This window comes from Lepidochelys kempii, chromosome 2 (genome assembly GCF_965140265.1).
Source record: "Lepidochelys kempii isolate rLepKem1 chromosome 2, rLepKem1.hap2, whole genome shotgun sequence".
Classification (NCBI taxonomy): Eukaryota; Metazoa; Chordata; order Testudines; family Cheloniidae; genus Lepidochelys; species Lepidochelys kempii.
Window position 1 is genome coordinate 240,208,313 of NC_133257.1, and position 12,129 is coordinate 240,220,441.

A 12,129-nucleotide genomic window follows, 5' to 3' on the forward strand; every position below is an offset into this window, starting at 1 on the left:
TCCAGTTTGCTGCAAATATTTGGACGCTGCCTGTAGCCTAGCTAAATGAACTCATCAACACTCAATATAATAGACAATTCCACCTGCACCAGTGGTTCTGGTGGCCCAGCTCCAAGATTCATGCCATGAGGCATTCAACCCCATAGTGGAGACAACATCTTGGAAGGCAGAGCTGAAATTCTCTGATTTCTCCACTAGCAGGGCAGCATCGTTGGTGTAGTCTTGGTCAGTGAAAACTTCTTGACCCACCTTGATTCTGACATGTGAAGCGGCAAGTCCCAATATCCAGTTGATAGCTTCACAGAATAATGCTGGGGAGAGAATGCATCCCTGCCACATACCTGGGGTCATGTAGAAACATGGAGAAAGCTGTGAACCACTACACACACTTGGCACCAATACCAGTGTGACGACTGCACACCAGATTTATCTAAACATCTGGAAAGCCAGCTCCTTTCAGGGCGAGGAAAAGTGCTGACATATCACCTAATCAGAAGCTGCTCTGATGTTGTTATATGTCAAATGGAGTGAGTGGTTAAATTTTCAGTGCAGATCAGCCAGAAGCCAGAGGTAAGGATGGAGTCTATGGTCAACCACCCAACAGGGAAAACTGATTTCTGTGGAGGACAATGTTTGTTAAGGAGTGGCTGCATCCCACCAAGACAAACGTGAACAAAGACCTTTCTAGGGACCAATAGCAATGAGATTGGCCTGTAGCTGCCACATTTGATGTGAGATCCTTTGCCCTTGTACAGGGACACTATGATGCCGTTTTCCATTCTGCTGGTATTTTGCCTGATGCCCACATTTTAAGAACATGCCAGTGGTTACTGGTTCCAAGGTACCTTGAGCAGCTCGCGCGGAACCATTGACTGACCTTTCATACTTTCTTGAGTGACAAAGGTTTTGTGTTCTTTTTAGAGGGCTTGGTCATGTCAATTCCATTCGAAGTGCGCGCGCCTATGTGCGTGGTCATTGGAGATTTTTGTCTTAGCGGTATCCGTAGGGTTGGCAGTGGTGTTGCATTCGTGCACAGGTATATCAGGCACCACCAACCCTACGCCCGATCAGTTCCTTCTTGTCTCTCGTGGTGGTTAGTCGGAACGCCTTTCCTTGCATACCAAGGGCTAGCAGTTTTTGTCTTTACTGACTTCGAGCCTTAGGGCCTTATAAATAGTTTGTTTATAGTAGTTAGTGTTAAATAGTTGTTAAGTGTAGTTTGCAGTTAAGAGTCCTAGCAGGGACTTCACCCTGGGCTGGGTTTAAGTCCTGCGTAGACTGCAACAGGCCTATGCCTGTAAGTGACCCCCATTGCAGCTGCCTCAAGTGCTTGGAGGAATCACACCTGAGAGATGAACACTGTATTTGTAAAAACTTTAAACCCTGCACGCAGAAGGAGCGGGATATTCATTTACGGGCTCTCCTTGTGCAGTCTGCCCTTCAGCCGGCTTCCATGCCGTCCCACCAGGACTCATTGAGTACTCATCTGCCTCGGTGTGCAGTGCTCCGCTCGTCACCATTCCCCCTTTGCTGGTGCCCAAATAGAAGGCTAGGAAGCAAGGCTCCCCAACACCAGGCAAGAAGGGCCATGGGTCATCAGGCAAGAGATCCACTTTGGGCTACCCGGCCACTCCACAGCCACACATTCGTGCCTCCCCAGTTGGGGCCTTTAGCCCTTGAAAGGTCCACCACTAACTCCTAGGAGCGGCGTGGAACCTAAACTCCTAATGGCACTGACACCTTCAGAAGCTCCCCCAGCACTGAGAGAGCAAAGGCCTCCACTCATGCCATCAACGCAACACATGCCTCAGGAATCAGCAAAGGCTCCCAGTGTGGGCAAGCCAGCCGCTAAGACCTCTCAGGGGGCAGTGGAGCACTGCCAATCCCCCAAGACAAAGCAACGCTCTTCACCTTCACGCTGCAGATTGCCGGAGTCACAGCCCAGATCCTCTGGGGCTTGCTCTCGGTCACTGGCACCGCGATCATGGTCCCCGCCATCTTGACCTGGATCACCTAGAGGGAGACACTGTTCTCCGTACTACTGGCACCATTCACCCTCCCACCCATCATCCTCTCGGTGCAGGTCTAGGTTGCCTGCTCTGTGGGAGTGCTCCCCATTGCATCTTGGTCCCCTTGACAGCTGTCTCCGACGGCGATGGTCAGCAGACAGACTCAGGCATCAACGGCTCCACCGTGGTCACCAGAAGGCGATTCCTCTGGCACAGAAGGACAGTTCAGCCCTTCGCCTACACTTGACCGGTGCGAATGGGCCTGAAGCCACGTCAACATCAACTGTGCCGCCCTGACAGAACGGCCAGTGGCCAGCGTTGTGGCCAGCGCTGTGGCCTTATTGAAGTACATGGGGAGTACCGGTCATGGTGATGCCCCCTTCACACCGCTCATCGGCCAGTGCCTCAGCGCAACAGCTGGCAACACGGACGGCACTGGGCTTGGTGCACAAGGCACGCTTGGACATCAAAACAGAGGAGCCTGCACCTACCCCTAAGCCTCCCTTCCCCCACAGGAGAAGATGCCCCAGGGCCTCCCCCGGCAGTACAGTCATCATCTTCATCCCCAGACCAGGTGGTTGCGAGGGCCAGCCTGACAGACAGTTTTAAAGAACACCAGGCCATTCTTCATCGGGTGACCAAGAACTTGAGCCTGGGGGTGGAGAAAATGGCTGAACAGGCAGACACCTTGTTTAATGTCCTGTCAGCAGCTACCCCAGCCTGTGTCGCACTACTAGTGCATGACGATGTCCTCAAGATTGCCAAGGCCCTCTGGCAAACTCCCTCATCCATCCTTCCCACCTCAAAAAGGGCAGAAAAGAAATACTTTGTCCCAGCCAAAGGGTTTGAGTACCTTTACATCCACCCTCCCTGGGGCTCACTGGTGATCTCTGCAGCCAATGAAAAGGATAAGCAAGACATACCAGTTCGACCCCCAAAAGAAAGAGGCCAAAAGATTGGACCTGTTTGGGAGGAAAATTTATTCACCTGTCAGCCTGCAATTCTGCATGGCGAACCATCAGTCCCTCCTAGAGAGATACAATTTTAACTTATGGGACTCCCGCCATAAGTTCAAGGAGTCACTCCCTCAGGGCTTGGCCCAAGAATTCGGCACCCTGGTGGAGGAGGGCACCACAGTGGCTCAGTGCTCCCTTCAAATGGCTTGGGAGATGGCGGCTAAGGTGGTCGCTGCAGGTGGTTATGAGACACAGCTCCTGGTTTCAGACTGCCGGCCTCTCCCAAAAGATGTAGACCTTGATCCAAGACCTCCCATTCCATGGGATCGGTCTTTTCTCAGAGCAAACAGATGCAAAGCTGCATGGGTTGAAGGACACTTGGGCCACCCTTTGTTCATTGGGCATGCATACGCTGCAGTCTGCAAGAAAGCAGTTCTGGTCATCATCACCCGCTGCCTAGGTCTTGGCAGTCTCACCTGCACAGCTTGGCGCAGCAAAGCACCTAAGGGGCCAGAAGCATATGTTTTGAGGGTGCAGTCGAGAGTGATGCCCCAGTCACCTCCCAGGATCCACCCCATTCTTTCATCAACCATCTTCATCCGTACCGTTCGGCCTGGTTGCGAGTCAGCTTAGACTGATGGGTGCTGGAGATAGAGTTCACGGTCTTGCAGGGTGTAACCTTGAGACACTGAGTCCACTTCCATTGGCACTGCTTGTGAGTCACCTAGAATGGAATTGATATGAGCAAGCACTCAAAGAAGAAAAAATGGTTACCTACCTTTTCGTAACTGTTGTTCTTCGAGATGTGTTGCCCATGTCCATTTCATTACCCGCCCTCCTGCCCCTCTGTCGGAGTTGCTGGCAAGAAGGAACTGAAAGTGCATAGGGTCAGCGGCGCCTGATATACCACCACATGAGCATGGCACTCAAGGGGGCACAACTGCTGACCCAGCAGATAATGCTAAGGCAAAAATCTGGGACAACTGCATATGTGGGCGCACGCACACCTGGAATGGAATGGCCACGAGTAACACATCTCAAAGAACAACAGTTATGGAAAGGTAGGTAACTGTCTTTTCATCCCAGTGTCTGCAGCCATGTGGTTTGCCAAGTGACATGGCTCTGGACGGTTGTCAGCAGGTGAATAGTTGAGTATGCTTTCATAATGTGTTGTCCTTCTGTCCAGGACTTGTCCATCAAAGAGCAGAGTGAGTTGCCTGGTTTTGTGATGGGGATGTTAGAAGGTTGTTTATGGCTGCCAGTCAGGAGTGTGATGACCCTGTAGACAGGATGCAGATTGTTGTACTTTAGGCTGTCCTCTGCTTCATTGGCCAGGAAGTTGATATAGATCTCATGGTCATGTTTTACCCCTTCCCCCAAGGCCCTGCCCCCACTCCACCCCTTTCCTCAAGACCCCACCCCTGCCCTGCCTCTTCCTGCACCCACTCTGCCCACACCCCACCTCTTCCCGCCCAATTCCTCCCCCTCTCCCATGCATGCCCCTTCTCCGCTCCTCCCGCTTCCTCTCAGCACCTCCTGCACTCTGCAAAACAGCTGATCACAGAGGGCAGGAGTCACTGGGAGGGACGGAGGGAGGGAGAGGAGTTGATCAGTGGGGCCACTAGTGGGCGGGAGGCGCTGGGGGAGAGAGGGGTGCTTGCTGCCAGTGGATCCTAAGCACCCACTAATTTTTTTTTCCGTGGGTACTCCAAGGCGGAGCACCCATGGAGTAGTCACCTCTGCTTGTTAGTGGCACAAAACTAAGCAGCTTGTGAGACACTTGAAAAGGATGCAATGAAACTGGGGAATTAGGCAGCACGATGGAAGACTAAGGGTGGGATTTTAAAGTGCACCTGATTTATTCCGTTACCATTTCTCCATTGACTTCACTGAAAGCAGTTTGCACAGTATGCATCCGATGAAGTGAGCTGTAGCTAACGAAAGCTTATGCTCAAATAAATTGGTTAGTCTCTAAGGTGCCACAAGTACTCCTTTTCTTTTTGCGAATACAGACTAACACGGCTGTTACTCTGAAAACTGAAAGCAGTGTTAGGCCACAATGAACCTTTTAAAAATTCCACCCTAAATGTAACTTAAACAAGTGCACGATACTGTAATACACATTGAGTGATACTCTGACTCGAATGGAGTGTGTTTCCACATCACTCTGCATCACTTAAAAATGAATTATAAATGGGGCAGAAAATAGACATTATAGAAAGATGATGATAGGATAGCCACACCTTTACATCTGATGAAGTGAGCTGTAGCTCACGAAAGCTTATGCTCAAATAAATTTGTTAGTCTCTTCGGTGCCACAAGTCCTCCTGTTCTTTTTGCGGATACAGACTAACACGGCTGCTACTCTGAAACCTTTACTATTGTGTTCAGTTTGCTCGCCCCGCCCAAAAGATAGGCAGAGAAGAGAATGAAAGTATCCACAGTAGGGTACAAGAAACCGTAGGTTCCACATAGTTAACCTGCAAACATAGGCAGAGTTTGGGGGCTCATGGGAGGGCATTGCCCCCAAACTGCAAGCCTCAGGCAGGCAGTCTGAGTGTGCAATGTAATGAGTTCTGCAGAGGAGACAGGAGACTACTAACAGCTTGTGCCCCTGAGGCAAGAAGTCAGAATTTTGTTTATAAACAGAGTGATTAACGGGTGATTAAGATAAGAAAGGGCTGTTAGGATGTTTCCTAAAGTTAAATGATCTGTTCCAAGCTTGGTGAACTGCAAAAAGTAAAAAGAAAAGGAGTACTTGTTTCATGTTCTCTGTGTATATAAATCTCCCCACTGTATTTTCCACTGAGTGCATCCGATGAAGTGAGCTGTAGCTCACGAAAGCTTATGCTCAAATAAATCTGTTAGTCTCTAAGGTGCCACAAGTACTCCTTTTCTTTTTGCGGATACAGACTAACATGGCTGCTACTCTGAACCCTGCAAAAAGTAAGTAGCCTAAATGATAGAAAGTAACCGTAGATTTTTTTCTACAATTGTTTCAGTTGTTGTACTCAAGAGGTGGTAACAAAGTTAGTAATATTTTTCTTTGAGAAGATAACTGACTTTTTAGACAAAGGAAATGCATTAGATTTTATCTACCTGGATGTCAGTAAGGCATTTGATACAGTTCCACATGAGAAATTACTTGTTGAATTAGAGAAGATGGGAATTAATAACTGAAAGGTGAATGAGGAACTGGTTAAAGGGAAGCCTGCAATAGGTCATACTGAAAGGTGAACTGTCAGGCTAGAGGGAGGTTACTGGTGGAGTTCCTCGGGGATCAGTCTTGGGACCAACCTTATTTAATATTTTTATTACTGACGTTGACGCAAAAGGTGGTAGTGTGCTAATAAAATTTGCAGATGACACAAAGTTGGGAGGTATTGCCAATACCGAGGAGGACCGGAATATCATACAAGATCTAGATGACCTTGTAAACTGGAGTGATAGAAACAGAATGATATTTAATAGTGCAAGATCATGCATTGAGGACTAAGAGCAAGAATTTTTGCTATAAGCTGGGTTATCAGTTGGAAGTGACAGTGGAGGAGAAAGAGCTGGGTGTATTGGATGATCACAGGATAACTATAAGCTATCAATGTGATGCTGCTGTGAAGAAGGCTAATGCAGTCCTAGGATGTATCAGGTGAGGTATTTTCAGTAGAGAGAGGGAAGTGTTAGTATCATTATACAAGCCACTGATGAGACCTCATCTGGTGTATTTTGTGTAATTCTGGTCTCCCATTTTTAAGAAAGATTAATTCAACGTGGAACAGGTGCGGAGAAGGGCTACTAGGATGATCTGAGGAATGGAAAACCTGTCTTATGATTCAAAGAGCTTGGCTTGTTTAGTCTAACCAATAGAAGGCTGAGGGGAGATAGGATTGCTCTGTATAAGTACATCAGAGGGATAAATACCAGGGAGGGAGAGGAGTTATTTAAGTTAAGCATCAATGTGGAACCCAGAACAAATACATATAAACTGGCCATCAATAAGTTTAGGCTTGAAATTAGGCCAAGGTTTCTAACCACTGTTCCCTCTACGCTGTGCGTGTGTCTGCACGCACATCCTAAACCCCACGCACATGGCGAAACACCGCATGCACAAACATTTGCACAGAAGCACAAACATTTGCACAGAATAAATTTTTTGGGCGCACGGCCTGTCAAAAATTTGCACAGAAGAAATTTTTTGCCCACACAGCTGGTCAAAAATTAGAGGGAACATTGTTTCTAACCATCAGAGGGGTGAAGTTCTGGAGCAGTCTCTGAAGGAGAGCTGTGGGGGCAAAAACACTAACTAGCTTCAAGACTGAGCTTGATAAGTTTATGGAAGGGATGGTATGATGAGACTGCTCACAATGGCATGTGGCCCATTGGCGACTGCCTGTAGCAAAAATCCCTAATGGCTGGAGACGGGACACTAGATGGGGAGGGCTCTGAGTTACTACAGAGAATTCTTTCCCAAGTATCTGCCTGGTGGGTCTTGCCCACATGCTCAGGGTCTAACTGATCATCATATTGAGGTCAGGAAGGAATTTTCCCCTGGGTCAGATTGGCACAGTCTGTGGGTTTTTTTAACCTTCTTTTGCAACATGGGGCATGGGTAACTTGCAGTTTAAACTAGTGTAAATAGTGAATTCTCTGTAACTTGAAGTCTTTAAACTATGATATGAGGACCCCAGAGCTTAGGGGTCTATTACAGGAATGAGTGCATGAGGTTCTGTGGCCTGCAGTGTGCAGGAGGTCAGACTAGATGATCACAATGGTCTCTTTTGACTTTATTAAGAGTATCTGAGTAAGAATATACATTACGATTTTAAACCTAACCAGTGTCTCATAAGAGACTTGGCACAAGATGTCAGAACATGTAAGTATTAGAGCTGAGTGGGTTTAATATTTATTTAATTTTCTTTCTTGATATAGGAATTAGATACAATGCTCCTGTCAGATATTTCTCAGCTATTATCAGCAAAAACACTAGAGTTTTCAGTTGCCTAAGTCAGTGGTTCACAACCAGGGGTATGTGTACCCCTGGGCATTCGCCAAGGTCTTCCAGGGGGTACATAAAGTCATCTAGATATTTGTCTATTTTTACAGCATGCTACATAAAAAGAACTAGGAAATCAGTACAGACTAAAATTTCATACAGATAATGACTTGTTTATACTGCTCTATATACTATACACTGAAATGTAAGTACAATATTTATATTCCAGTTGATTTATTTTATAATTATATGGTGAAAATGAGAAAGTAAGCAATTTTTCAGTAATAGTTTGCTGTGATACTTTTGTATTTTTATGTCTGATTTTGTAAGCAAGTAGTTTTTAAGTAAGGTGAAACTTGGGGGCACGCAAGACAAATCAGACTCCTGAATTACGGTTAAATCTCCTTCCCCCCCAATCTGAAATGGAGCCTCTGGGGGCAAGTACGGAATTTGTCCCCTCCCTCCCATATGTTGCCCTGGTGGCCTGACTGGAACTGCCCCCCCTGATGTAGAAGTCAAACTATACCTATGCCTGCAAATATGAGCATTACTTACCCTGAAAATGCAAAGATTAAGAAGGGACTTAGTTGAGAGACACAACACTACGAAGAATATAGTGAAAATTGATATGTCTCCTCTTTTCTTTGTCCCTCTGTGCAAGAACAATGGAACACTCGATAAAACTGAAAGGCAGTAAATTCCAAGCAAACAAAAGGAAATGCTTCTTTATGGAGCATATAATCAGCCTGTGGTATTAATTGCCACAGGTCATCAAGATAAATAATTTAGAACTACTTTCAAAGGTACTGGCTAATTTTATGAGTATTAATAATATTTGTAGTTATGCAAGTTAAAATAACAGTCCATGGACATTTACACCTTGTGCTTCAGGGTATAAGATCATAATCAGTGGGGTTCAAATAGAAATTCTGCCCTCTCCTTTGCAATAGTTCTGCACAGTTGGATAAATTGCATGATGGCAAGAATTGCCTTCCATTTCCTCTGAAGCATGAAGGATTGGAACTGCCAGAGGCGGGATACTGCACTTAATAGATCAATAGTCTGATCTAATATGGTAAATCCTACATTCCTAAAACCAGGTTTTTATTATGTGAAAATAAAATAAGAGACTTTTGAAACAATATTTTCATTTTTATTGTTAAATATGTGAGAAGATTAATGGCCAGGATGTTTACAATGTTATACATAAGTTACTTTCTGTATAACATAGTTATGTTTAGATATCAGTGTAAGCGTTCTTGAATATATGTACTTACATATAAAACCATAAACATGTCTTCTCACATACAGTCCTGTCTAGTCATAGAGAGACTAATTCTGGTTTTACTTTGTTGATGTAAAGCACAAGTAACTCCATCAAAGTCAGTAGAGTGACATCAATGTGAACCTGGGTGTAAGTGAGATCAGAATCAAACCTGTTTGTTCTCTGCTTTCTTCCCTCTTTCCTCAACTGCATATTAGTGACATTTGTACCACAGGTAATGAGTGAATACATGCTAGGAAAAACTGAAATAAGAATTCTTATTCTGAGGTATATTCCTCCATGTACATTATGGAAATTACATGAACTCACGTATGTGAAAATATATCCCCAATATGTTTATTCATATTAATATATTTGATCTTTCATTTTATCTCAATAAAGGTTTATTGTTTGTCCTTTGCAGGAACACCAGATGCATTTTCCCAACTGCTTACCTGCCCATATTGTGATAGAGGTTACAAACGCTTTACCTCTCTGAAGGAACACATTAAATATCGCCATGAAAAAAATGAGGATAACTTTAGTTGCTCATTATGCAGTTACACATTTGCATATAGAACACAACTTGAACGCCACATGACATCACATAAATCAGGAAGAGATCAAGTAAGTGGAAGTTTTATTAATTATATATTGATTATCATAATTGTAACAATATCTATAAAGACTTATTTATGTTAGCAATAATGCAAAGCTAAGAGTGTGGGTATACCAGATTACCTACATTCTAAGGTCCTGATCCTATGGTCTTTGCTTGGGCAAACTTGCTATTAAATTCATACTTTTCTGTTGGTAATCACTGTGGGATTAGGCCCCAAATGAGGTGCCTTCAGCCACTTCATGTACAATAATTGAATTTCTTGAAGTGTTTTATTGCCTTATAGGTAGTGTGTTTTCTTAAATTTTGTACCAATTGGCTATTGATGCCTGAGCCTTGTGACTACACCAGATATTACATCAAATTTTGTACTCAACCAATGACGTTTTTTTTCACAAAGATCATTTGATAATTTTGGATCTCCAAATGCATTTTTCTTGCTTTCTTACTGCAGGAAGAATCACTGTCTTTATGAAATATAGGTTGTAAGTAGGTTCTTTATGGACATTTGAGTAATGAAAATAATTGTTTGTACATAAATAAAATGATGCAATACTAGAAAAAATCAACAAAAAGGCCAAAAATTATTCTAAACATGTTTTTTTGATCCTGAAAGGTGCTGAGATCTCACATGCATGCTGAGATAAGTGGGACTAACAGATTACTCAGCTCCTCTATTCCTCTTGTATGACTGACTCTCAGGATTGCTTATGATGTATGATCTTGGTATAGCTGTTACTTTGGCAGGTTGTAAGTAACTTTCCATTTGAACTTCATTAATTCATAGATATTTTTTTTAAAGCCAGAAGGGACCAGTACGATCCTCTACCCTGACCTTCTGCATAACGCAAGCCATAAAATCTCATCCATTCATTTCTGCATCAAGCCCACAACTTCTGTTTGAGCTAGAGTATATTTTTTTTTAAAAAAAGCCACTCTTAATTTAAAGACTAAGTCACAGAAAATTCATCATGTCTCTAGGTAAGTTGTTCCAATGGTTAATCACCATTATTGTTAAAACATTGCACCTTATTTCTGAATTTGTCTAGTTTCAGCTTCTAACCATTGGATCTCAATTTACCCTTTTCTGCTGGATTTAAGAGCTGTCTGCTATCAGAAATATCGTCTCTATCTAGGTACTTGTGGACTATGATCAAGTGACCTCTTAATCTTCTCTTCAATAAGAAGCTCAATATGTTTCGTTTAAATCTATCACTATATAGCTATATGTCTCTCACTATCATTTTTCAGTTCTCAAATCATAATTATAGCTCTTTTCTGAATCCTTTCCAATTTTTGAAGTGTGGACACCAGAACTGGACACAGTATTCCAGTAATGGTCTCATTAATGCCATATACAGAGGTAATATTATGTCCTTACACCTATTTGTTATTCCCCTGCTTTTGCCTCCAAGAACCATGTTCATCCACTTAGCCACAGCTTTGCACTGGGAGCTCATGTTCAGTTGGTTATCTACCATTACCTCTAAATCCTTTTCAGTGTCATTACATTCCTATCTTGTAAGTGTGGCCTACGGTCTTTGTTCCTAGATGTATGACCTTTCATTTGGCTGAATTAAAACGCATGTTATTAAAATGAGCTCACCTTACCAAGCTATCCACATCAGTTTGTGTAACTGACTTGTCCGCATCATTATTTACCACTCAATCAATTTTTGTATCATCTACAAATTTTACAAGCAATGATTTTGTTTTCTTCTAGATCATTGATAAATATACTGAATGGCATTGGGTCAATAGCGGATCCTAGTGGAACTCCCCTAGAAACACCTCATAAGTTTCCCCATTAAAAAATTGCTTTTTGAAATCTATTTGTTAACAAGTTTTTAATCCATTTAATATGGCTGACATTGATTTTTGTATAGTGTTAATCTTTATCAGAATGTTATGCAGTACTAAGTCAAGTACCATGCAGAAGTCTAATTATATTATGTCAATAGTTACCTTTATCAACTAAAATTGTAATATCATCAAAAAACTATATTAAAATTTGTTGACAAGACATATTTTTCATAAAGCCATGTTGATTGGCATTAATTATTTTACTATCCTTTAAATCTTTTTACAGTTTTTTCTGGGATCAATGTCAAGCTAACTGGCCTGTGATTATCCAAGTAATTTGGTTTACCCTTTTCAAATAAGGCACAACTTTCACTTTTTTCCAGTCTTCTGGAACTTCCCCATTGTACCAAGAAATCTAACATTTCTTTTACTTGCAGCAGGAATAACTGTTTGGCAATCTTATCATACTATTTCTTGTATTCTGCTTT

The 12,129-nt window shown here is 43.2% G+C and overlaps 1 protein-coding gene across 2 annotated transcripts in view; it reads left to right on the top strand.

Annotated features, from left to right (window-relative positions):
• Positions 1-12,129, top strand: part of ZEB1 (zinc finger E-box binding homeobox 1) — a 209,457-nt gene that overhangs the window by 170,460 nt on the left and 26,868 nt on the right. For both annotated transcript variants that reach the window (XM_073334398.1, XM_073334399.1), the window contains exon 5: positions 9,644-9,846. In XM_073334398.1, the coding sequence (XP_073190499.1) occupies positions 9,644-9,846 (203 nt within the window). The remainder of the gene's footprint in view (positions 1-9,643; positions 9,847-12,129) is intronic.